Raw genomic sequence first — 25241 nt, forward strand, 5'->3', positions numbered from 1 at the left:
CCAGCGCCTCCAGGCCAGCTGCAAGAATCGCCAAAAGAATCGCCCTCCATCCTGCAAGCCCCTGCTGCTCCCCTACCAACCGAAGCAGCAGCGCCTGCGCCTCATTCAGGAGAGCAGTGAATCAAGCTTCTCAACCACAGAACGCCCGCTGCTTCCTGACAGCACACATCGGGAGCAAACCGCTGCATCCTTAAGTCCTCCCCAAATCCCTCAGTACCTGGCCATGTTCTACAAGCCCCCTAACCCTCACTAAGATGCCCTGCCGTTCCTCATACAGTGCAGCCCCCCACCCTACCCTGCTGCAGCCAGCATAATAAACCCAGCTTTGTGAACCGAGAGCATGTCCCACATGCTTCTTTCTGGAGCTGCGCTCACCATGCCCAACTGGTGGTGAGCAAGCTCACAGGGAGTGTGGCCCATGTGCAGAGCACATCCGGGGGGTGGTGTTGACTCTGCTAAAGGATTCGGTGGCCTTGGAGGGCTTCCGCACCCTGGTCACCCAGCAGCTGCTTCACTGCCGGTGGCCATGTCCAAGAACAGCTGTACCTGTGTGCTGGCTGGTATAAGTCTTCATCGCTGGACATCAGGAGGGACAGGGGTCGTTTTACCTGCTGAGAAGAGCCCCAGTTTGGGACAGAGGGTACAGGTACTTGCTGGACATTCATGTCACACTGGTGACTTCCCTGGTGCCTCAGCTGGTAAAGAACCTGCCTGCCAATGCAGGAGACGCAAGAGAGGCAGGTTTGATACCTGGGTTAGGAAGGTTCCCCTGGAGATGGAAATGGCAACCTGCACCAGTATTCTTGTCTGGAAAATTTGATGGACAGAGATGCCTGGAGGACTATAGTCCAGGGGGTTGCAGAATCAGACACAATTGAGCACGCAAGCACACACATGCACACAGAGCAGCTGTCCTGAGATTTTTCTGTTACTAAGCAAAGGCCAGCATTTACAAGGTGAGATCTTATTTGGAATACAGACAAAGTTTGAACAGTTATGCATTTATTTTCATGTATAACTAGCACATCAACATGTGACTGTGTGGATATATTGCTTAGTTAGCATAAGACTAAATTGGTAAGTGAGTAAAAAGAAAAAGGATGTTCAGTTAAAGATAATATTAAGGAAGTGAGAGAACAGGTCCTCATATGATAAAAACTGTGGAGGTTATGGGAATGCCTGGAGTTTGGGACTTGAGGCTCTAAGCTTCAGGCAAGAAGCTCTGCTCTGGTCTGAAGCCCTTAAGGGGCCCTACACAGAAACCCTCCAGGTACTTGGAGCTCCGAGAATCCTCCTAAGAGCACGTGGTACATTGAGATGACCCCAGGGAGGAAAGCACCTTTTGCTTTGTGTGTTCATGCCCTACAAAATGTCTTAGAAGTTACAAAACATCAAGTGATTTTTTCTTAAAAGGGAAAAGAATCTTAGAGGTGTGACCAGTGGTCACAGGGCAGCCTGGGCTGAAGGGCCCAAGCAGGGGTTGGGGGACACCCCTGTTACTGTCCTGGAGGAGTGTGTGTGTGTGTGTGTGTGCATGTGAGCACAGCCCCCATCAGGGCTGCAGGAGGAACACCTAAGGGCTCCTGTGCTCCTCCCCCTGGCAAGCAACAGGTTCTTAATCTGTGTCTGCAGAATCACTGTTGCACACGGGAGGGACCGCCAGAAGGCAGGTGGAGGAGTTGCTGACATCGTCCTTGGGTGTCAGCATGTCACCCTTTGCTCCTGCTGCTGCTGTGCAGGTTCATGCCTGGGCCTAAGCTCCATGTCAACACAGCCCCAAGGTGGGAAGTCCGTTCCACCAGGAGGGTCACTATCTTGTACATTTATGAACAATGGAAGGTATTTCCCCACCTTCCCCCCAAATCCAAAGTATGTTTCTTATCATCTAACCTTCAAATGTTAAAAATAGTGCTTTTTAAAGGACTCTGGGGTTGTACTCTAATAGCTCAGCACCCTCAGAGCTCATGGATCATTGCTATGGACACAGGGTGCCCGCTGGAGACTCACCCAACTGACCCCTGGAAATGGAGGTCGAGGCCAGTGCTCAAGAGGGCCAGAGCGGTGGAGGTGGGACCCCCAGGCATGACGTTTACAGTACGAAAGCCTTCTGGTGCCCAGAGGAGAGAAGGAACCGCTGAGAGTCTGAAGGGTGCTCTGAGCTGGGAGGAGGCCGGGGCTCAGCGGCCGAACTGATGGGCGGAGCTGCAAGCTGGTCCCTGTGTGTGGCTTGGAAGGAAAGCATCCCAGAACAGGTCGGGAAGGGACACAAGTGAGGGAAGGAGCCCCGACAAGCAGGGCTAGTGTGCAGCCGCAGCCCCCGGCCCGGGGGTGCCCTCAGCAGCACCCCGCAGCACTCCGCTTCACATGGCACGGCTTGCAGAAGAGACGGTTGTTCAGCGGGTAGCAGCCCTGGTCCGTGGGCTCCACAGACAGGAGGACCCTGCAGTCCTGCGGGAACAAGACACATGTGGATGGACCCAGGCCCAAGCCCTGGAACCTGGAGCCTGGGGCCCCAGGCCTAAGCCCTGCACACGGAGCCCAGGCAGGTGGGACTTGCCAGCATTCGTGGGGGAGATTAGCTGCATCACCCGAGAGGAGAGTCCAGGACACTGGGAGACGAGGCGGCCCTTTGGTGGGGAAGCCCCCTAAGGGATCATGGAAAGGGCTGGAAGGGTCTTAAAAGCCCTCTCTGATGTCCAATGAGGGATGGCGTCCACCCCAGGTCACAGCTAGTTCCAGAGCTAGGATAGGACCGGGTTTTCAGGCTCAGAGTCCAGGGGTCTTTTTGTTGTTCCACTGTTAACACAGCTTCAACACTGGCACAAACCTTCATTTTTCCAACTTTTAAATCCCCAAAAGATTTTAAAATGAGGACGGGGATTCGGGGCCCAGACTTTGCTAAATTTACCATTTTGCCACAAGCCCGCACCTCATCTGGGCCTCACTTGGGCACGTGCAGGAAATAACAAGAATGATGAACATCCAGAGACCTGCTCAGGGCATGGCTGGTGTTCCCTAGAGCGGAACGGATGAGACCAGAAAAAGGCTGATTTTAGAGACAACTCGGGAGTCCCAGCCATCCTGATTCAGCTCTGCCAGCTGGGGAGGGCGCCCTCGTGTGTCTTTTTCCTGGAATTGCACCTCGAGTCTCTCAAGGTGACTCTGGGCTATTTAATGCCAGGATCTGGGCTATTCCTAACAGCCACTTGTTTGGCATTCTGAGAGCACCAAGTGCCAAACCTAAAGTCCCAAAGGGGCTCATGTGACCTCTTCTAAATTAGAATTAAATGCAGAAACACTTCAACTATGACCAAGTCGCAGAGCCTGAGAAGGAGCTGTCAGGTGGCAGAAAGCTGTCAGGCCCTGCCCAGAACACAGGGAAAAACTACTTTGTTGACCCTCAGTTTCCTCATCTTAAATGAAGACAGAAACTCCCATATCAAAAGCTCATCATTAGGATTCAATAAGGGGCTTCTCTGGTGGCTCAGACAGGAAAGAATCTGCTGCAATGAAGGAGACCAGGATTAGATCCCTGGGTTCGGAAGATCCCCTGGAGAAGGGAGTGACTACCGACTCCAGTATTCTTGCCTGGAAAATTCCATGGACAGAGAAGCCTGGTGGGCTACAGCCCATGATGTCGCAAAGAGTCTACATGACTGTGCAACTAACATTTCTACTTTTCAAGGTGATGTGTATGAAAGCATTTTATATTGAAAAATACTAGTATGAAAGCGTTGTTACTCTTCTGGTAATTTTAAGAAATAACATGGAGCACAAGGCAGGCAGGAACGGGGAAAGCCCCAGCAGTCCATTGGTTAAGATTCTGAGCTTCCACTGCAGGGGGTGTGGGTTTGGTCCCTGGTTGAGGAACTAAGATCACAGGCAGCACAGTGCGGCCAAAAAAAAGGAGCAGGAATGGTGAGAAGAGTGTGGACGGCACCTTGAAACCCACTTCCCTTCCTAGAGAAACAGTAACCACATCCGCTCAGGCCACTGCGGTTGAAGCCTTACTTTCTGAAATGCAGCTGCTAGAGTCCAAACTCTGACTCACAAAAGCAGCCTGGGCAATGTTTCCAGTAAGCTGACTAAGGAGAAGCAGGGAGGGTTTATTTGCTCACCATCCAGGCCCATGGAAATGCCAGTCGCCACTGGACCTAACATGGGCTATGGCAGGGATAACAGCATCTGAATTTCACCGCTGTTCTTTCAAGATGTGTTATCAGCCGAACTTTGAACTATAACCAACACGTCAACATAATTATGAAGCAGTGTGTCAACTTCTTGATTAAACTCTCAGGTCACTCTCAGTGAAAATGGCTTCTTAGCTCCAGACCTCTGCTTAAATGTGAGTGAATAAATGTTTGGAATCTTACTGGCTGATTAAGAGATTTGCTCTGTTACAAACTATTACATATAGGATGGATCAACATGGTCTATTGTACAGCACAGAGAACTATATTCAATATTCTGTGATAAACCATAATGGAAAGTGAAAAGTGAAAGTGAAGTCGCTCAGTCGTGTCCGACTCTTCGAGACCCCATGGACTGTAGCCCACCAGGCTCCTCCATCCATGGAATTTTCTAGGCAAAACTATGAAAAAGAATAACATATGCATAACTGAATCACTTTGCTGTACACCAGAAACTAACACAGCACTATAAAGCAACTATATGGCAATTAAAATTTTTAAAAAAAGAGAGAAAAATTTGCTCTGGGAGTCCCCACTTCGGTGATACCTTTTTGTCATCATCACCAAAACATCAGTGACATGAGGAAGACAGAAAGAGATAAGGGTAGATTCTTAGAGCCTGCCCGGGACTGACTATATAATTTGCAGACTTTGGGGCAAAATGAAAACGCAGAGTCCCTTATTCAAAAATGAAGAATTTTAAAAAATGACAGCAAAACTTCAAGCAAACAGAGGATCCTTCTGAGTGTGAGGCCTGTGCGGCTCTCCAGGCATTTCTTGCTAGAACCACCGTACCAGCTTCTAACCAGCCTTCCCACTTCAGCCTCACCACTGCCTGCATGCTGACTGCTTAGCTTGGCACCTGGGGCCCTTTCCTTCTCTCTGGCCTCACTCTATATCCAGCAGTCTACATTCCAGACACACCTAGAAACTTCCACTTTCTCCAATTCTTCAGGCTGTTTGTGCTACATAGGCCCTTGCCTCTTTCTGGACTTCTTTTCCCCCTTGGACTCTGTGGCAAACTTCTACACATCCTGCAAAACCCAGGTTAAGCACTGCCTCCCCTACGAGTGCCTTTGACGGTTTCTCTGGTGGCTCAGAGGTAAAGAATCCGCCTGCCAATGCAGGAGACGTGGGTTTGAGCCTTGATTTGGGAAGATCCCACATGCCTCAGGGCAACTGAGCCACAACTACCGAGCCTGTGCTCTAGAGCTGGGGGCTGAAGCTACTGAGCCCACACACCCCAGAACAGCCAACCACGGCAATAGAGGCCCGCGCACCACGGCTAGAGGAAACCCTGTACAGCCAGGAAGACCCAGCAGAGGCAAAGATAAACTAAAGAGAATCACGTACGAGTGCTTTGATTGGACCAATCTTGATCACTTGACTTAACTGCTGCCTTCTTTGCCCCAAAGCGGATTTATACATGCTCTTTTTTTTTTTTTTTTTAATACATGCTCTTTCATAGCACCTTGAAAGGACATCTCTGGTGTGGGTCTGCCCAGCATTCCTTTTGTCCTTCCTATGGTTGTATCAGGGCTTCCCTGGCAGCTCAGGGGGCTTTCCAGTTGGCTCAGTGGTGAAGAATCCTCCTGCCAATGCAGGAGATGTGGGTTTGATCCCTGGGTTGGGAAGATCCCCTGGGAGGAGGAAATGGCTACCTACTTCTGTATCCTTGTCTGGAAAATTCTATGGAACCTATTGATCAACAGTCCATGGACTCAAAGAGAGACATAGTCACTCAAAGAGTGACTGAGCATGCACACAGTCAATCCCAATGGCTTCGTATAGTGCTGCCTCCCGGGCCCTAGAAATTATCAGTAAGAGTCCCTGGCCACTGACTGATCCAGAATGGGCCACGTGATCCAAGCTGGGTGACTCAGAGGTCTTGGGACTGTGTGGGGTCACTGGATGGGGTTTCTAAGTTGGAAGGATGTAAACCTGAGCCAGCAGTGTATCTCCTGTCCCACAGAGAATGCCAGGGCACAGCGAGAGAAAATGAAGCAAACACTCACATAAAAGCAGAACCAAGAGACAGAGAAAAAGCCCTATAACATTTGACGTCATCAATGATATCACCACCAAGAACCTTCCTGTTAAGATCTCCTTTCTTGTAGAAAGCAGGTTGAGTTTGGTTTCTATCATTAACTCAAAGACTAGATTTGCAGTTATTCCTATTCTTATTTGTCTGCTACTGGATAGCCTGGGCTAACAATTTTCTTCTTTTTGGCCACGCCATGTAGAAGTGGGGTCTTAGTTCCCCAACCAGGGATCGAACCTGCACCACTTGCATTGCAAACTCAGCGTCTTAATTGCCGGACCTCTAGGGAAGTCTTGGATGGTGAGCAATTTGAGATCAGAGCCCTCACCTGGACTTGTCTCAGTCCAGGGCCTGGCACACAGCAGGCTCTCAACAGGGCTCATGTGGTGATTGGACTGGACCAGCTACATCTAATTAAATCAGCACTGTTCCACTCACCTCACACCGGTAGCAGTTCTCATGGAAGTTTCTTCCCATGCACTCGATTTTGAAGGCATCCTTCCCATCTCGGGGGATGATGGGATTCTCACAGATGCTGCATACTGGGGCAAACTTCCTAGAGAGAAAGAAACCTAAGCTCAGGAGGCGTTCACACCCACGACCGCAGAAATTAGCTGTCAGAACCTGGGCTGGCTTTGGTTCACCTCCCAGAGCTATTTTGGATCTGTTGCTATGTGACTACACCTGGAGCTACAACCACAAACGCCTATTTTTTCTGGGCATAAGCAAATGGAGAGACCTGGGTAATTAGACCCAACTTCCCAGGGTATAATTAGCCCAAGGGAAGGACGTAACTGGGGAACACTGGAATTGGAGAAAGCAGAGAAATCTCATGTGTGTGCTTCCGGTGAACCCATTTCATTGGTCCTGTATCAGATCACTGCTTTTTCTTCTTTCCTTTTCTGCTAGGCGCTTCTGTCTCTCCCCTTGGGCAGTGATGGACAAGGCTTCTTGGACACGTGCATCACCATCGCTCCATACAGTTCTAGCTATGAGGGGAGGTACTGGGGTCTGGGGATTGACAGCAAGGCCCTGAAGTCAGTTTGACGGGGTTTGAATTGCAGCTTCCGTTCTTACCATCAGGGAGACTTAGGTACAGTGAGTCCCCTACATACCAATGATTTCTGTTCCGAGAGTGAGTTCGTAAGTCCAACAAAGTTATTCAACTAACACAGTCAGTTATAGAATATTATATTATAATAGGTTTATAATACTTTTCACACAAATATGTACATTAAAAACAAACACAAAAAATAGGGAAAACATTTTTTAATCTTATGGTACAGCACCTTGAAAAGTATAGTAGTACATACAACAGCTGGCCTACAGGGGCTGGCATCAAGTGAAGAGGCAAAAAGAGTTAATGAACGGAGGAGGGAGAAGAGGTGGGGGGTGGTAGAGCTGAAGGATCATCGGCAACAGGAGACGGAGCGCAAGCTACAGTTTCACTCCTACCTGGCAATGGCGCAGGTTCTGGGGCCTTGCTGGAATCAGATGCATGTTCGCATCTTTGAAGGTTCGTATGTAGGAGACTTACTGTACTTACGTACTGCATGCCTCAGTTTCCACATTTGCTAAAACAGAACCTTTAACAGTGCCTGCCTGTACTAACAGTTTTGAGATGAAATGGCCTAACCCAAGTGGAGTTGCTCAAAAAGAGTTAGCTACAAGAAAAGGAAGAGAAGTGGGTCATCTGTAGTGACGCGGATGAACCTTGAGTCTGCCACACAGAGTGAAGTGAGTCAAAAAGAGAAAAACAAGTATCGTATATTAACACATATACACGGAATCCTGAAAAATGGTACAGTCTGTTGGCAGGGCAGGAATAAAGACTCAGATGTAGAGAACGGAATTGTGGACACAGTGGAGGAATGAGAGGCTGGGATGAATTAAAAGAGTAACACTGACATATATACACTGCTGCTGCTGCTGCTAAGTCGCTTCAGTCGTGTCCGACTCTGCAACCCCATAGACGGCAGCCCACCAGGCTCCCCCGTCCCTGGGATTCTCCAGGCAAGAACACTGGAGTGGATTGCCATTTCCTTCTCCAATGCATGAAAAGTGAAAAATGAAAGTGAAGTCACTAAGTCGTGTCCGACTCTTCGAGATCCCACGGACTGCAGCCCACCAGGCTACTCCGTCCATGGGATTTTCCAGGCAAGAGTACTGGAGTGGGGTGCCGTTGCCTTCTCCGATATATACACTGCCATGTGTAAAATAGAGGGGAAGCTAGTGTGTAACAGCACAGAGAGCTCAGCTCCGCACTCTGTGATGACCTCAAGGGGTGGGATGGGCTGGTGGGAGGGGGGCTCCAGAGGGAGGGGATGTACGTATACATATAGCTGATTCACGTTGTTGTACAGCAGAAACACAACACTATAAAGCAATGATACTCCAATTAAAAACAAAAAGTGTCAGCGGCCAGCAGGTGGTCACTCAAACACAGGGTACGCGGAACAGGCAGTGTTGGTTTCTGCAGGCCCAGAGATGGCAGGGTAGCTCTGACCCAGCCTCCAGCACTCAGGCTCAGCAACTCCATCTCACCTGAGCCCCACACGGTCCTCCAGGCCCCATCTGGTGTGCGGTCCCCTCTCATACCTGTAGAAGTCGTCCAGGCAGTACACCTCATTCTGACTGTCCAGGGCAAAGCTCTCGTCCCCGATGCACCGGGCACAGGTCACACACGTGAAGCAGGAGGGGTGGAAGGCCTGGCCCAGGGCCCGGATGATGTGTTCCCGGACAACCTCGCCACACTTGCCACACTTCTCCAGAGTGTCCTGGGACGGAAGGCCACCACCTCAGAGCCAGTTCATGGGTGTGCCCCCTCCAAGCCACCAGGGGCACTGGACCAGCTACCCACAGGGGCCCAGGAGGCAGAGGTACAGAGAGATGCTCACATTCATGCAACCGGAACCCTAACTACTGCCCCTAAACCTCCACGTTGCTTGGAGGGGATCAAGTCTGGCCCTGTATCCCTGGTTTACAGTGGGAAATCCTGCCATGACGCTATGACTGCATCTTTCTTTTTGTGATTAGGAAATGCTCAAGGACAGGGCCCATGAGGGTCCATAGGAAAAATTTCCCCAAAGCTTCAGAATCAGTAAAAGGCATTCCCAGAAGAACTGTCATGCTTTTTATCTTACGGATGATAAATCTTGAAACTTATCATTTTCCATTTGGCTACCTGGAAGTTTACAGTCCGATTTCATGCTCCACTTTTAGGAATGAGTATAAGGGTCTTTCACACACTTTTGGAGTACTAACTTTCCTTGGATCTCATCTCACTTTCTACCTTGATTTCCTCCGGTTTATCAATTTATTTGATATCTCATGGTATTATGTGTGCGTGTCAAGTTGCTTCAGTTGTGTCTGATTCTTTGTGACCCCATGGACTGTAGCCCGCCAGGCTCCTCTGGCCATGGGATTCTCCAGGCAAGAATACTAGAGTGGGTTGCCATGCCCTCCTCCAGGGGATCTTCCCAATCCGGGGATCTAACCTTCTTATGTCTCCTGCATTGGTAGGTGGGTACTTTACCACTAGTGCCACCTGGGCAGCCCTCTCATATTATTATATGTGTTCTTAAAAATTTTTTTTGTTATTGTGGTAAGAATACCTAATATGAAATATACCCTCTTAATGAAGTTTTAAGTGTACAACATTATTATTGATTATAGTTATTATATGCATTCTTTTTTTAAAAGTATTTATTTATCTGGCTGCACTGGGTTGTGACTGCAGCATGTAGGATCTAGTTCCCCAACCAGGGATCAAACCTGGGCCTCTTGCACTGGAAGCATGGAGTCTGGGCCATTGGACCACCAGGGAAGTCTCTATGTGTGCATTCTTACAAGCTATCTCAAATCCCTTCTGGAATGAGGTGGGATGACAAGAGAGCGGAAGGAGAGAGGACGGGGTAGGTATTACTGAGACAGAGCAGAGGGCATCCCGCTAACTCACCTACCTCTTCTTCATGTCTCTTCCCCTTCCTGGCTGTGCACCCGTTCATCTTAACCTGATTTCCTCTGGACAGATGTGCCAGGTGGGGGCAGCATTTCCTGCTTCCCCACTCTATTGGTTGCTGAAGGCCCTCCTGGCTGCTCTCAGCTAAAACCGCACCCTCACCCCTTCTCCCCACCACTGCTTCACCCCTGCCTGGATCCGGGCTGGGGAGGAGTCACGCTGATGGAGCCAGGGTCAGGGTGGGACGGCCTGGCTCCTCTCTCCTCCCATAGCACCTCGCTGCCTGGGATCAGGTCGTTCTGAGTTTTCTAAACAGTCCCGACTCCAAATGTTCTAACCCTTCAAGTCAGTACTTTTCAGACTTCAGTGTGTATCAGGATCACTGGAGAGACTTGTTAAAAATGCAGATTGCCAGGCATCACCAATCTATGAGGACAAGGTGAGGTTGACTGCACCCCTAGGGATGCATAAGGGAGGTCTGTATACCACAGGGAGAAACGCCACCACGTGGCACTGGAGAGTTAGCAATTCCAGCACCTTGGCATCCAAACTAGAGCTTCCAGACTACACGTGGTACCCAGAGATGCCCCATCACACCATACACTGGAACCTCGTGGTGAGGGAGTGGCAAGACCACAAGCAGGGTCCAGAACCAGCCAGGGCCGGGGCAGGTCACCAGCTCCACCACTGAGCAGAGTGTGACAATATGACAGGCTGAATGATGCCCCAAAGGTGTCTAGGTTCTAAGCCCTGGAGCCTGTGACTACCTTTGCAGGGAATTCGCTGGTGGTCCAATGGTAAGGACTCAGCACTCCCATGCGGTGCAGTGCAGCAAAAAAAAAACCAACAGACTTTGCAGGTGTGATTCAGTTAAGGATCTTGGGATGGGGAGACGCATAGGCTTAGAGAACGAACTTTTTTTTTGGCCATGCCATACAGTATGTGGGATCTTAGTTCCCCAACCAGGGATCACACCCATGCCCCGAACTGGAAGCTCGGAGTCTTAACAAATGGATTGCCAGGGAAGCCCCTAGAGAATGAACTTAAGGTTCCCAGGGGGAAGGGACAGTCAGGGAGTTCGGGATGGACACACCTGCTATATTTAAGATGGATAACCAACAAGTAGAGCACAGGGAACTCTGCTCAGTTTTTGTGTGGCAGCCTGGATGGCCAGGGAGCCTGGGGGAGAGCAGATTCATGGACATGTGTGGCTTGAGTCCCTTTGCTGTTCACCTGAAACCATCACAGCATCGTTAACCGACTACACTCTAACACAAAACAAAAAGGTAAAAGAAAACGGAAGAGACTTTGCAGGTATGGCTGAGCTAAGGACCTTGGGATGGGGAGATCAACTTGGGTCATCCATGTGGGCCCCAAATGTCATCACGAGTATCTTTAAAAGAGGAAGGCAGAGGGAGACCTGAGAGAAAGAGATAAAAAAGAAACTGATGCAAGATGCCACACTGCTGACTTTGAAGACAGACAAAGGAGCCAAGAAACGCCGCTTTTGGAAGCTGGAAAAGGTGAGAATGGACTTTTCCCCTAAAGCCTTCAGAGGGAGGAAAACACTGATTCTAACTCAGTGAAACTGATTTTGAACCTTGGACCTCCAGAATCATAAGAGAATTAAGTGTGTATCATTTGAAGCCACCAAGTTTGTGGTCATATGTTACAGCAGCCATGGGAAATGCACACACCTTAGCTGAGTTCCTCTCTGAGCCTCAGCTTCCTCATCTGTAAAATGGGTCACTAGCGCCTACCTCTCCAGATCGTTGTGAGAAAAGAGGTGCTCAGTGCTGGCACCTGGGGAACGGCACTGGGCTTACCTGGTAGCAGGGTTCACAGAGGGGCCGCCCATCCTTCTGGTAGAAGCTCTGCCCGGCCAGCTGGCGGCGGCAGACACGGCACGTGAAGCACTGGGCGTGGTACTGCCTCTTCATGGCCTCTACGGCCAGCTCTCGGGGGGACACAGTCTTGTGGCAGAAGGCACAGATGTCTAGGGTAGAGGAAACAGGCTGTGATCTGCCCAGCCTGGGAGAACTGTACCCAGTCACCACCCAGGACCTAGCTAGAGTGCCAGGTCTCTGCTTCAAACCCCTAGAGGCTGTAAGCACAGCCTCAGCTCACGAGGAGGATCATGAGGGACATTAAGAAGGAAGGTGAGTGGCCTTTAAAAGGCTAAAATCAAGGTGCTTACCTGGTGGTACAGTGGTTAAGACTCTGTGCTTCAAATGCTGGAGGCTTGGGTTCAATCCCTGGTGGGGAAACTAAGACCTCACATGCCACACAGTGCGGCCAAAAAAAGAAAAAGCTAAAATTCAGACAGGTAGTGTTAGGACAAATAAGTTGCCATCTGTAAAAATATCAACACAAGACAGACAGCTCCATAGTGACAGCTTACACCCAGCTAATTCCAAACATAGCAAAGATTCAAATGTGAAAAGGGAAACCATAAGAACACTGGAAGAAGTCAGAGAAGAATTACTTCCTGGGACTAGAGAAGGCCTTGGTACGTGGTAGGCACTTAATAGCCATTTAGTAAATGAGTAACAGACGGTGCTGGAGAAGCTGTGAGCAGATGGGCACTCTGACACCATTGGTGGGAGTGTAGATGGGGATGACCAAGTACAACTTGGCAAAAATATCACAGTGCCTCCTCTTCTAGGAATTTATCTCACGAACTTGCACATGGGCAAGATGACTAGGTGCAAGGCAATTCACTCAGCATGACCACCTGAGCACCTGTCCACAGGCAACCAGTTAAACGCATGTAGTCAGACCCAGCTAAGGAATACTATGCAGCTGTGAAAAGGAACAAGAAAACTCCTTATGTTCTGATGTCAAATGAGTTCTAAGATTGAATGAAGAAAAGAAAGCAAAGTGCAAAACAGCGCAGAGCTTGCTCCTATTTGTGAGGAAGGATATATATGCATCTGCTTGCATATGCAGAAGACACCTCTGAAAGGATGTGCACCAGATATTAACAGACTGTCTATCTGGAATGTGCCTTTATTTTTATTTATCCTTAAAAAAAATTTGTCTCTGCATTGATTTGGCCATGCAGGGTCTTAGATGCAGCATGCAAAACTCTTTCAAACTCTTAGTTCTGGCATGTGGGATCAAGTTCCCTGACCAGAGACTGAACCTAGGGAATGCAGAGTCTTAGCCACTAGACCACCAGAGAAGTTCCTTGTGCTTTTTATTTTGTACTATGTAAGGGTGCTACGTATTCAAAAACTTAAAACAGTGAAAAAATTCAAGGCATTTTTGCCATCACGGCAAGTTTTAAATGGATTTTGTTATACAGGAAGAAAAGGTCAAGGCAGTAAAAATAAAATTGCCTCACAACTATAAGGCCCATTACTGCACTGTGAGCGGGTCCCTGTTGCCCCAGCTGCCCCTGCAAGTCCATGCTGGCCCCACGAGGGCCCAGTGGGCCACACAGACTCTTTCCGGCCATACCTGTGGAGGCCTCTCTCTCAGGGAAGCCGACAGGCTCTTCGGGAGGGGGCGGCAGCTCCTCCTCTGCGGGCTTGAGATGACTGGGCCGAGGCTGCAGTGGAGGCCCCTCCACCAGGGCCTGTGGGGACAGAGGGGAGAAGAGTCATCCCACAGGGACACCACACAGTTCTGCCCCTCCTCTGGTGGCACCAGGCACGATTAGCCCCCTCTCCTTTAATAGCTTTTATTTTTAGCTGTGCCTGGCCCTTGTTACTGTTTGGGCTTTCCTCTAGTTGTAGGGAGCGGGGGCTGCGCTCTAGCTGCACTGAGTGGGCCTCTCATTGTGGTAGCCCCTCCTGCTGCAGAGCCCAGGCTCCAGGGCCCCAGTAGCTGTGGCTCCAGGCTCCAGAGCACAGGCTCAGTAGTTGTGGTACAAGGGCTTAGCTGTCCTGTGGCATGTGGGATCCTCCTGCACCACGGATCTCCCGCATTGGCAGGCAGATTCTTCACTGCTGAGCCACCAGGCGAGCCACCCCCATGAACCCCCCGGTACAGAGGTATAAACTGAGGCCAGCTCTCCCAACTCCTTGCTCTGGGTTCCCTTACCCAGTCAATGCTACTTCCTTCTGCTTCTAAGGAATCTCCTAGAGTCATGGTTCCCCTCGGCCTGGAGCCCTCCTATGTCTACAATGCCCCTGTCAAGGGCAGAGGGTTAGAGATGGGTTTCCTCTGCAGGATGAAGGATTTAGATGTAGGGGAATGTCCTCCTCAGAGCTGATGGAAGTACTGAAGTAGAAAGGGTATGGCATCCCTTCTCCAGGGATCTTGAAAAACACATCCAACTTTTACCAGCCTGATAGAGGTTTTTAGAGGGACTGCCCTCGAGTAGGAGAAGGGACCTAACAACCTCCAGGCTTAAAATCTTGAAAGCCCCCTCCCTCCAACCATCCCTCCTTTGACCTGTGGAGCTCCATCAGGTACCAGGGGTCAGCAGTACCTGTGGCGGGGGTGGGGGAGGGGGCAGGTGCAGCTGCTCTAAGTCTGAAATGAGTGATGCCCCCATTGCAGAGGGGGGCTCTTCGTCAGGAGGGGACAGGTCCGCTGGAGGGGGCGGAGGTGGAGGTGGGAGGAGGTCCAGGTCTGGAAGTGCATCGTCAACGTCCAGGGGCGGAGGAGGAAGTGAACACCCTGCAACCAGAGGGAGTGGACGGGTTGGCCAGAGTCTCTGCAGGTGCACGGAAGAGGGGACACTAACCCAGGCGGCCGGGCAGCATGGCGGCTGAGGGCTCAGGTCCAGCGTCACCCAGACCTCGGTTCCAGCTCTGGCTCCACCACTGACATGCTGGGTGTCCTTAAGCAAGAAACCATCTCTCTGAGCCTCAGTTTGCTCAACTGGAATATGGGTCTCAATCACTTAGGGTGGTTCATGAGGATTAAGTAAAATGATGTAGGTAAGGGCTTGGCATGTGGCCCAGGCTCAGAAAACAGTGGCTGCCAAAGCCTTTTATAACAAGCCTCCCCCAGCGGGGTGCCAGAGTCCTGGAAACCCCATGAGAAGGGCCTTGTTCAAATGTAAGCAAAACCAGCCCCTAAGATGGTGGTTCTCAAGGTGTCACTCCTAGACTGGCAGCAGTGGCATCACCTGGGACCTTGTTAGAAACACAACTTCTCAGCCTACCACAGAGCTGCAGAATCAGAAGCTCTGGGGCAGCGCCTGGTCATGGGGTGTTTTGGAAGTCCTCCAAGTGACACTGATGCCACTCAAGGTTGGGAACCACCACCTAGGTACATAACAGATTCAGGTAATAACTATCAGGTGTTGAAAGTGTCAAGGGGATGACAGTCAGTAGGGAACTTTCCAGAGGAGCTGCTCATCACCATCCAAACCCATCGATAACCCCCAGCAGACATCAGAGGTCTTTTGACTTGTGTTACATATCAGAAGGGACAGGCGGCATTGATGAAATGTCCTTACAAAAAAAAAAAAAAAAACCAAGGGAATTCCCTGGAGGGCCAGCGGCTAGGGCTCCGTGATTCCACTGCAGGGGACACAGGTTCGATCCCTGCTTGGGGAGCTAAGATCCTGCAGCAGCATGGTGTGGCCAAAAAAAGAGTGAGGGGGAACAGAGGGACAAGTTCGATGAGACCACACAGGGACCCAAAAGAACCAGTCAGCATACAGGATATTCTATAGAAATGGACTGTTTCTGCAAGAAATTAAGGGCATGGAGAGATCAGAAGAGGGGACGTGCCTAGAATTAAGAGATTTATATAATGTATAGATCTGTGCTGTCCAGTACAGAAGCCACCAGCCACATGTGGCTATTGAGATGTGCTTAGTACTAAAAAAAAGAATGTAAATTATCTCACTGATAAAAGTAATATTATTTTACTTTTTTCCGCATGGATGGATACTAGAAAAATTTCAGTTACATAAGAGGTTTCCATCTGTGACTCGCATGATATTTTATTGGCCAGCACTGCTATGGATCTCACTTGGGTTCTGATTCAAAGGCTTAATCATCTCATTTAATTCCCCTCATTTTGCAGATAAGGGAAAGCATGTCAATTATGGATAGACTATTAGATAATCCTAAGGCATTCCTGTTGATTTTGTTATATATTGTTTGGACTTGAGGTTATGTAAGAAAACAACCATTCTTACCGTATGTAAGAATGTGGCGCTGAAATGTCTTGATTACTGGCATTTCCTTTAAATACTTCACAAGAGAAAAAAATAAAGGGAACAGATGAAACAAATGTGGCCAAATCTCAGTAACTGCTGAAACCAGATGTGGGATATACAGGGGCTCCTTGTACTGTTTTCCTTGTTGTTTGTTGTTTAATTACTAAATTGGGTCTGACTCTTGCGCTCATGATAGTGTAACCTCCTCCCCTGCAGGCTGTCCTGACAAGGGGCTGCCCAGCTCCCTAGGACTCCTCCTGGAACTCCAGCTGGAGGGGTCCGGAGAGAAAGCACAGCACAGGACTGCATGCACTGCCACACTCAGGGCAAGTGCTATTAATAGTGGGAGAAAGAGCATGGAGGCACTCTGCCCACCTCCTATCACGGGCGGACAAGGTCGGCCAGGCTCCAGCGAGGTCAGAGCGCCCTAAACACCTAGGGAAAGCAGACAGAAAGGGTTTGAAGCCTGGCTGCCTGAAGACCTGGGCTCTGGTCCCATTTCCTGCATGTTCAGAGGCACCTCTCTGGCTTCAGGTTTCCCATCCATTCGACAAAGATAAGCTCTCTCAGTTCTCTCAAGGGCTGTACAGATGGAAAGCTTGTTCTAGACCTCTGAGTCGGCCCCAGAATCACCTAGAGGCTTTTCCAAAAGTCAAAGGATGGGCCCCACCCCAGCGCTTCAGATTCAGCAGGTTTGGAGTAAGCTTTGGGAATTGACATTTTTGAAATGACACTGAATTTACACTAGAATCTACATTTCCCAGGTGATGCCGATGCTGCAGGTTCAAAGGCCACACTTTGAGGACTACTCACCTGCTGACCAGATACTCTTTCTCTAACTGTGGTCCCCAGGCCAGAGCATCAGTTACCTGGAAACAAGTAAGGAATGCAAATTCTTGGGCCCCACAGCAGACTTGCTGAATCAGGAAGGCCCAGGGTGGGGCTCAGCTGGCTGGGTTGGAACAAGCCCCCAGGAGATGCTGAGGCTGCTAAAGTGTGAGAATCTGTGCTACGTGAGCTGACTGAGTCAAGAACCAGGTCACTGAGAGACAGCAGAGCACTGAGGCCTCTCCCAAATGCCTGAGGTTCTCGACATGTGGCTGTGAAGGGTGGGCAGGTCCCAGCCAGGGCAGGAATTCAAGAGAGCGAGAGGGGAGACTTCTGCCAGGATGAAAGGGTTCAAGAAATGCTGGTGGGTTCCTGAGGGGACAGGGCTTCCCTTGTGGCTAGCTAGCGAAGAATTCACCTGCAATGCAGGAGACCTGGGTTCGATCTCTGAGTTGGGAAGATCCTCTGCAGAAGGGAAAGGCTACCCACTCCAATATTCTGGCCTGGAGAATTCCATGGACTGTATAGTTTATGGGGTGGCAAAAAGTCAGACACGACTGAGTGACTTTGGTTCATTCATTCCTGAGGGGACAAGCATAGGTCAGGTGTCAGATGATGACCTGCTGTAAAGCTGGCTTTAAGCAGTAGGTAGGCCCCCAGAGCCCACCTCTGTGTTTTGTGGTCAGACTTATGACCTCTGCTCACCTAGAACTTACTCTAAGCAGGGCTGAGCCCCAATATTGCCAAGTTGGCCAGCAACATGGCTAACCAGCCACTGTAAGTCTATCCCCCCACTGAGGAATGTCTGTCAGGTTTTACAACCACACTCCCAGGATCTTCTGCCTATAATTCCAATAAGTCATGAAGACATCCCAGAAGGTTTGGCATTTTGGCATCTAAACTCTATTTCCTGGGCTCCCTCTCTCCTACCCAGAAGGAACATAATTTTGTTTTCATTGGGTCAATATCCTGAGGTGTGAATTTTGGTCATCATGGTCCAGGTTCTTCTATACAAGACTTCCCTGGTGATCCAGTGGTTAGGACTCAGGGCGTTCACTGCCAGGGCTTTGATTCCATCCCTGGTTGGGGAACTAAGATACCCCGAGCTGCGAGGTATGGCCGCAAAGAAAAGCGAGAAGTAGCAGGAGGATGTTCCTGGCATGTGCTGTTAGGAAGGAAAGACTAGTTTAGGAGGCTGCGTTATAATGAAGAAACGTGTTATATGAATATCCATGTACTCTTATGTGTGTCCATGTGTGGTCCCTTCTCCCTCCTGTGTCTGGCTTCCTATAACCGACATTTCCTTTCGGTCTCTGGGGCTTCCCTGGTGACCAGACGGTAAATAATCCACCCGCAATGCAGGAGATCCAGGTTTGAACCCTGGGTCAGGAAGATCCCCTGGAGAAGGGAATGGATACCTACTCTAGTATTCTTGCCTGGAGAATTCCATGGACAGAGGAGCCTGGTGGGGTACAACTCATGGGGTCACAAAGAGTCAGACACGACTAGGCAACTAACACTTTCACTTTTTCACTTTCTGGTCTTAAGGTGGTTTCCATGGTGATGGATGCACAAGGCTTCCTTAGCCTCACTCTGGAACATCAGGACACCTGACTAGGCACCTGAGGACTCCAACACTAAGCATCTCAGTGCCTCCTTGTTCCAGCTGGGGCCCTTCAGATGAGCAGCTGCCGCAGGCCCCGGTGTCATCATCCTTCCTTGCTACTCTCCGATAGCTGAGATTTCACATCACATTTGCTCTTGTTGTTGTTCAGTTGCTAAGTTTTGTCAGACTCTTTGTGATCCCATGGACTGTAGCCCTGCCAGGCTCCTCTGTCCATGGGATTTCCCAGGCAAGAATACTGGAGTAAGGTCGACATTTCCTTCTCTAGGGGATCTTCCCAGACCAGGGATCGAACCCATGTCTCCTGCATTCACAGGCAGACTCTTTACCACTGAGCCAACAGGGAAGCCCCTTCACATCACATACATAACCAAATTTCCATCCTCCAGAGGAAGAAACTGAAGTTTAAAGAAGGAAACAGCTTGCCTAAGATCACACAGCCAGTGCATGCAGAGCTCAACAGAGAACAAAACTACCTCTCAGCTCCTTCAACTTACCAAATTCATCCCTGCCTCAGGGCAATAACTGTTCCCATTTCCCTTCTAGCTCTGTAGTGTCCTTTAAGTCTTAACTGCGCTGAGACGTTACCTTCTTGGAGAAGCCATCCTGATTAACCCATAAAAAGTTGCACTTCCCCAACTCTTTACTGTGTTTAAGTCTGAAATAGTATCTGTGTCTTTCTGATACGATATTTTATGTTTTTACTATGTTTCCCCCACTAGGATGTAAGTTTTATCCCCAGTGTCTGGCTCCGAATAATAAACAGTAGGTATTCAGCACTTTCTACATGGCAGGTCCTGGGAGCAACACTTTCCATATGTGTTAACTCATTTAATCCTCATGAGGACCCTTTGAGGTGGTTACTATCATTATTTCCATTTTACAGATTGAGAAACTGAGGAACAGAGAGGTTAAGTGGCTTGCCAAAGTCACACAGCCAACAAGTAGAGGAGTCAGGATTCACACCCAGGCAGGTGGATTCCAGAGTCGGCCTGGAACACAGTAGGTGCTCAACAAATGACCTGAGAGCCTGCTCTTTGCTCCCCATTTCAGTGCTGCCTCTGAGCCCATCTCCCTTGTCCACTGCCCTCACCCTCTTACCTCCATTGGAGAGCTGAGGTGGAACAGCTGGCCCTGGGGCTGCAGCCCTGCCAGGGGGCATCCAGGAACGGAGCTTTCCCACCGAGCCAGCTCCGAGTGCCTTCGTGGGGGCAGGAGATTCCCAGGGGTGGCCAGGCCGGGCCTCACAAGCTGCTCGCCTCACCTCCTCAACCACAGCCTCATCTCGACGTGGGGGCACCAGGGTGATAAAGACAGACGAGGCAACCCTCTTCTCAGGCTTGGAGGCCATTGTTTCAGCTTCTGGTGGGGCTGGGGACAGAGTGGGGCTCAGGCTTGGACAGTGTTCAGGGCATGGCAGGAGTGGAATGGGCAGGGGCGCTCCACCTGGACACCAGACACCCCCAGGGCAGGGAGCCTCCCTCTCCCAACAAGACAGGAGCAGCCACCGCACGGTGCCAGCACCCCACCCAGCCACCAAAGGGGTGGCGGATGTCCCCCAGGGAAGGGCAGGGGCCCACCAGGTGACCTGGCCACAGAGCAGTCCTGACTGCCCATCCCCCACCCTGCACACCTGGGGGAACAAAGGGCAGCCCTGCCCTGCTCACCTCACCAATGATTAATTACCCTCCTCCAAGGAGTATGAGGGAGGGGCCGTTCCGCCAGCTCCCCACCCTCGGCACTACTGACTGCCAGGCCCAGCCCAGGGCCACGCCCCAAACTACCTTCCTCACCTGGGATCTGGATTTTCCTAGGAAGGCTGAGGTCCCCAACGTTCAGGCCAGCTCCACTATGGGAGGGAGACAGGGTGAATCAATGGTTAGAACATCAGCGCTGGATTCCAGGAGGCAAAAGGGACCAATGAACCATCAGAGCCATGGTTTACCAAGGCGTATCCTGTGCCAGCCCTGCCCTAAGCACTTTCCGCCCATTAACTCACACACCTCCCATGCTGCGGGAGAAGCACTGTTACCCTCCCCGTCTTACAGATGAGGAAGCCCAGAGGGAGAAGTGGAAGTCATTCATTCAGGGTCACGCAGCAGGGAACTTGGGATCTGAACCCAGAGCCCATGCTCTTGGCCACCTGGCTCTGCTGCCCTCTCCCGGCCCAGCTCACAAACCAACATCCTGTGCTCGGCCATCAGCCTCCACATCCAATCAAGTCTTGATCCTGTGGCTAGAATCTCTCCTGCTCTCTTCTCCAAAGTCATGCCCTGGTTCAGGCACAGGGTTGCGTGCCTCAAGGATCTAGAATCCTGCCTCTGGAGTGATCTTTCCGGAACATCAGTCTGTGTCTTCTCTACTCAAAAGCCTTCCATGGCTCCCTGCTACCTTCAAAATAAAGTCCAAATTCCCCTGGCCTCAACCTATTTTTGACCACCTTGGACCACGCACCCTTCCTGAACCATCTTTCTCTCTTACTTGCCCTGGCATGTTCCTACCATCTGTCTTTTCTGCCCAGTGCAGGGTAAATTCCAGTTTTTCCTTAGAAGCCCAGCACAAACATCACCTCCTCCCTGAAGCCTCCCCTGATTTCCTACTCAAGGGTCGTTGTCTACTCCACAGGGCAATGACAGCCCATCACAGGCCACACTGGCTCACCATTATCATGTCTGCCCGCTCCCTTGAAGTGACCTCATATGCTGTGGTCTTTGCATGACCCAAGTCCAGCTCACAGGAGACATCAAAGCATGGATCCAGGAGCAGGGCAGCATCCGGACCAGGGACAGTGCACTTTCCTTCTCTCAGGTGGTTCCTGCCAAGAGCAGGCTCTGGGTGCAGGGATGAGGTGGGGTCACGGGGTGGGGCAAGTTGTCCACACTCAGCTCCAGAGTTCTTACTGGGCACCCAGAGCTTGTGCCCAGGGAAGGAACTGTCCTTTTTCTATCTTATTCTCCATATGGGTCACCCTGAATCAGCCCCAAAGGCCAGCCCACAGGGACCCTAATGACCTGGAGCCTGAGTGGCCATTCAAAGGCCTCCCTCCACCGGCCATTGTGGACTCCTGAAGACTGATGGAGAATAGTAATAATATATGCTCCTAAATTCCCTTTAAATTGATTTATCTTTGATTAAAACATGTAGCTCATTCTGATAATAAAATATCTGTTCTGAACAAGAAACCAATATAGGAATAAAACTTCTAAAGTTCTTGTAAAGTACTTCTCTTTTGTTTCCTGTTTTGTAAGCGATGTTTGGAAGTACATGGACAGGGAGGCCTGGCGTGCTGGGATTCAAGGGGTCGCAATGACTGAACTGAACTGAACTGAACTGAAACCCGCTTCTGTTGGCTGTCCTCCTCTTCGCTTTCATACTTTGTTACAAGTTTAAGTATCTATTTTTGCAAACAAGTTTCAGAGTGCATCTAAGGTTTAAATACAAGAACAAGGGCACCCACTGATAAAGTGCTTGCCCTGTGCCAGGTACTACAGCCAGTGCTTACTGAATCACATAATTCTTGGGACTTGTCTGGCAGTCCAGTGGTTAAGACTCCATGCTCCCAATGCGGGGGGCGGGGTGGGGGGGGAGGAGGGGGCGGGATTCAATCCCTGGTCGGGGAACTAAAAATCCCACGCACCCTTCCTGCACAGCACAGCCAAAATAATAATGAAAATAATTATAAAACAATACATTAAAAAGACACTTAACTCTTAACACAGATTGCTATGCCCCCACTTCATTTTTAAAAATATCTATTTGGCTTAAGTGAGTCTTAGTTGGGGCCTGCATGGTGTGTCGCATGGCGTGTGGGATGAACTGCGGGCCCCCTGCATTGAAACGATGGAGTTTTAGCCACTGGACCACCAGGGAAGTCCTTCCCCCACTGTATAGACGAGGCCAGGTGAGGCCCCAAGCAGGAGACTGGAGACCTGGAATTCTAACAGGGCAGGATCCAACCTGGAAGTCCACGGGGTATCCTTGGGCCTGAGAGGTCACATTTTTTTCCCCTGGATGATTCAGGGTGGGTCGGGGTGGGGAGGCAAAATCTCCAGTTCTTACACAGAATGGCTCAATCCAGACCAATTATCAGATGGCCAGTAAACTCTGGGCTCATCCCCGGAGGCTGCTGAGGGTGCCTTCTCTGCCTCCCTCCCATCCTGTCCTGAACCCTACTCCAAGCCAACACACCCCTCCGGGAAGTCAGATCTGTTGGCTTCTCAGACAATGTCCAGGATGAACGTCCCAGCACTGAAGCCAGATGTTCACAGCTGGGCAGCACCCTCCCCCCACCCCAGCCTATCCCTTCCCTGCGCTCTGAACAGCGACTTCAGGCCCCAGGGGAAGGGGCCGAGCTAGGGATTTTCAAAGCCCTGTCAGTCAGACCCGAGCAGGAAAGGGAGCCAAGGCTCCCCTCAGGTCCCAATGCCCCCCAGGTCACCCTGGAGCGGGGGTGTGTGAGGAAGCTCCCTGCGGGGCGGTCTCCCAGCCAGCCCGGTCCAGCCCGGGGATCCTCAGCCGCCACCCTTCCTCTCCCAAAGGACCAAAGTGAGATCCAGTTGGGTAAGCGGAGAAAGTGGAAACAAAGGGAAGGAAAGTCATTTCCTGTTAAGAGGAAGGAAGGAGGCTGAGATCCAGCCAGCCACCCAGCCCCGCTTTAGGCTGCAGCTCAGGGCAGGGGTAGGGCTGGCTGACCAGGAGGGCCTCCAAGGATGGGGGTGGTCCCCCACCATGCCCTCTGTCCCTGGTCCTACTCTTCTCAAACCCTGTGGGACCTCCTCTAAGCTGTGCTCTTCAGTACTCCGAGAAAGCAGCCTAGGCTTGGTTGGGAGTTAAACTGCAGGCAGGGGGAGTGAAACTGAGCCCCCTCTCCTGGCCTTGGAGCCTGGGACAGAAAGGCCTCTCCCTCTCTCCCACCCCAGGGAAGTGGAGGAGGCCCATAGGGCTGAGTTCATCCCCAACCCCACCTCTTTCCTGCTGGGCCACCCTAAGCAGATCACTGAACCTCTCTGGGCCTCTGTTATTTCAAAGAGTGGAAATAATGAGGTCTTTTTGGAAGGGTGGCTGAGAGCATAAAAGAAGAGGGGGTGCTCAAGATCTTGGTACTGGGTAGGTGCCAAGAGAAAGCGGATAGTTACTCAGTACCTCAGGAGAGGCGGAACCCCCGGGGCCCTGAGAAGACCAGGAGTTGGCTTCCATCAATGAGAAGAACAGGGATCCGGGCGCTGCCCAGTCTCTCCGCGGGGTCCTCAGATTCTGGGCTGGAGGAGGACTCAGGGCAGGGCGCCCCAGGCACAGACCCTGGGAATACCTCAGCCCCACCCCTTCCCAGCACCAACCACCCCCCCCCAGAGGATATGAGGCCCAGAGAGGGGCAGTTCCGCGGCCCCTCCTGCCCCTCGCCTAACCCCGGCTGGGGCAAGAGGCCCGGAGCTTCCAGGGCCTTGGGAAGCCCGGCGCCCTCCCGCAAGCAGCCAGGCGGGGCGGCTGGCAGGGTCACGGTGGGGCGCCGCCGGGGACTTTAGTTCGATCCGTGTGCGGGACGCTGTCCTCTTTGTGCGGGAGCTCCCGCCCTGCTTCTACCGCTTCTCTCCGCGAGCCGCTCCGCGGCAGGGACGTCCGCGCTGCCTCCAGACCCGCCCTCCCTCCGCCCGGGGAGCAGAGACCCGCACCCCCGGCCCCCAGCCCCGCGGGCCCCCCTGGGAGCGCCGGAGCTGGGGTCCGGGCCGGGGAGCAGGGCTGCGCGCCGGCCAGGGGCTGCCCGCGCTGTCACCTGTGTGCAGCCGGGGGCGCGGACGGCAGGACGGGACCCCCACCCCACCCCGCTCCGCTTACCTGAGCCGCCCGCGCCCCCTGCGGCTCCGGTCGGTCACCCGATCGAGCAGAGCCAGGAGCGGCGCGGCGCCTCCCGCCCCCTCCGCCCTCCCCGCCCCCTCGGCTCCCTCCGCCCCGCCGCCGCGGCCGCCTTACCATAAAAGGTGAAGCTTGGGGGAGGGGGCCCGGGCTCGCGGCCGGGCGGAAGCGGCCCCTACCTGCCCCCCCACCTGCCGGCCGCGCCCCGCGCCGCCCCCTCCCCGCTCCCTTTGTTCCCTCGACCCCTCCTCCCTTCCCCTGGGCCCAGGCCTGGAGGGTGGGCGGCCTCCTCGGGTGCCCACTCTCCTCGTCCTTTGTGAACCCAGAGTGCTCCTCCCCCAACCCCCTCCCCGAGGTCGCCTGGGGTGGTGGCCCCACCAGTTTGGCCTGGGATCTCCCACGGTCTTAAGGATCGGGTGGGACCTGGATTCCCCGGACGCTCACTAATCCTGTGACACTAGGCATTCATTCCACCTTCTTGAGCCTCAGTTTCTTCGCCTCTAAAATGGGGCTAATGACCTGTCTGGCCCCTAACGCCTTCTGCAGGTGGGTCCCCAGAGTCCTGGGGGGACAGGGTCCTCCGGGAAGCCTGGTAGACAGGGCCTCGCTGGCAATCAGAT

The 25241-nt window shown here is 51.7% G+C and overlaps 1 protein-coding gene across 4 annotated transcripts; it reads right to left on the reverse strand.

The window, feature by feature from the left end:
- Positions 1–985: 985 nt before the first annotated feature.
- On the reverse strand, positions 986–24925 carry FBLIM1 (filamin binding LIM protein 1). 4 transcript variants are annotated; one of them, XM_069546010.1, is made up of 9 exons: positions 24739–24925; positions 20565–20620; positions 19873–20142; positions 14631–14821; positions 13655–13772; positions 12019–12188; positions 8830–9008; positions 6670–6787; positions 986–2448 (listed from the first exon to the last, which is right to left on the reverse strand). In XM_069546010.1, exons 3-9 carry the CDS (start codon positions 20120–20122, stop codon positions 2335–2337), a joined length of 1140 nt encoding a protein of 379 aa, XP_069402111.1. In that variant the 5' UTR covers positions 20123–20142; positions 20565–20620; positions 24739–24925; the 3' UTR covers positions 986–2334. The 4 variants fall into 4 exon arrangements, with proteins under 4 accessions (XP_069402111.1, XP_069402108.1, XP_069402109.1 ...); XM_069546007.1 differs by lacking the exon at positions 24739–24925 and adding an exon at positions 24604–24713; XM_069546008.1 differs by lacking the exon at positions 24739–24925 and adding an exon at positions 23914–24069.
- Positions 24926–25241: the final 316 nt, after the last annotated feature.

This window comes from Ovis canadensis, chromosome 12, assembly GCF_042477335.2.
Source record: "Ovis canadensis isolate MfBH-ARS-UI-01 breed Bighorn chromosome 12, ARS-UI_OviCan_v2, whole genome shotgun sequence".
Taxonomy (NCBI): Eukaryota; Metazoa; Chordata; class Mammalia; order Artiodactyla; family Bovidae; genus Ovis; species Ovis canadensis.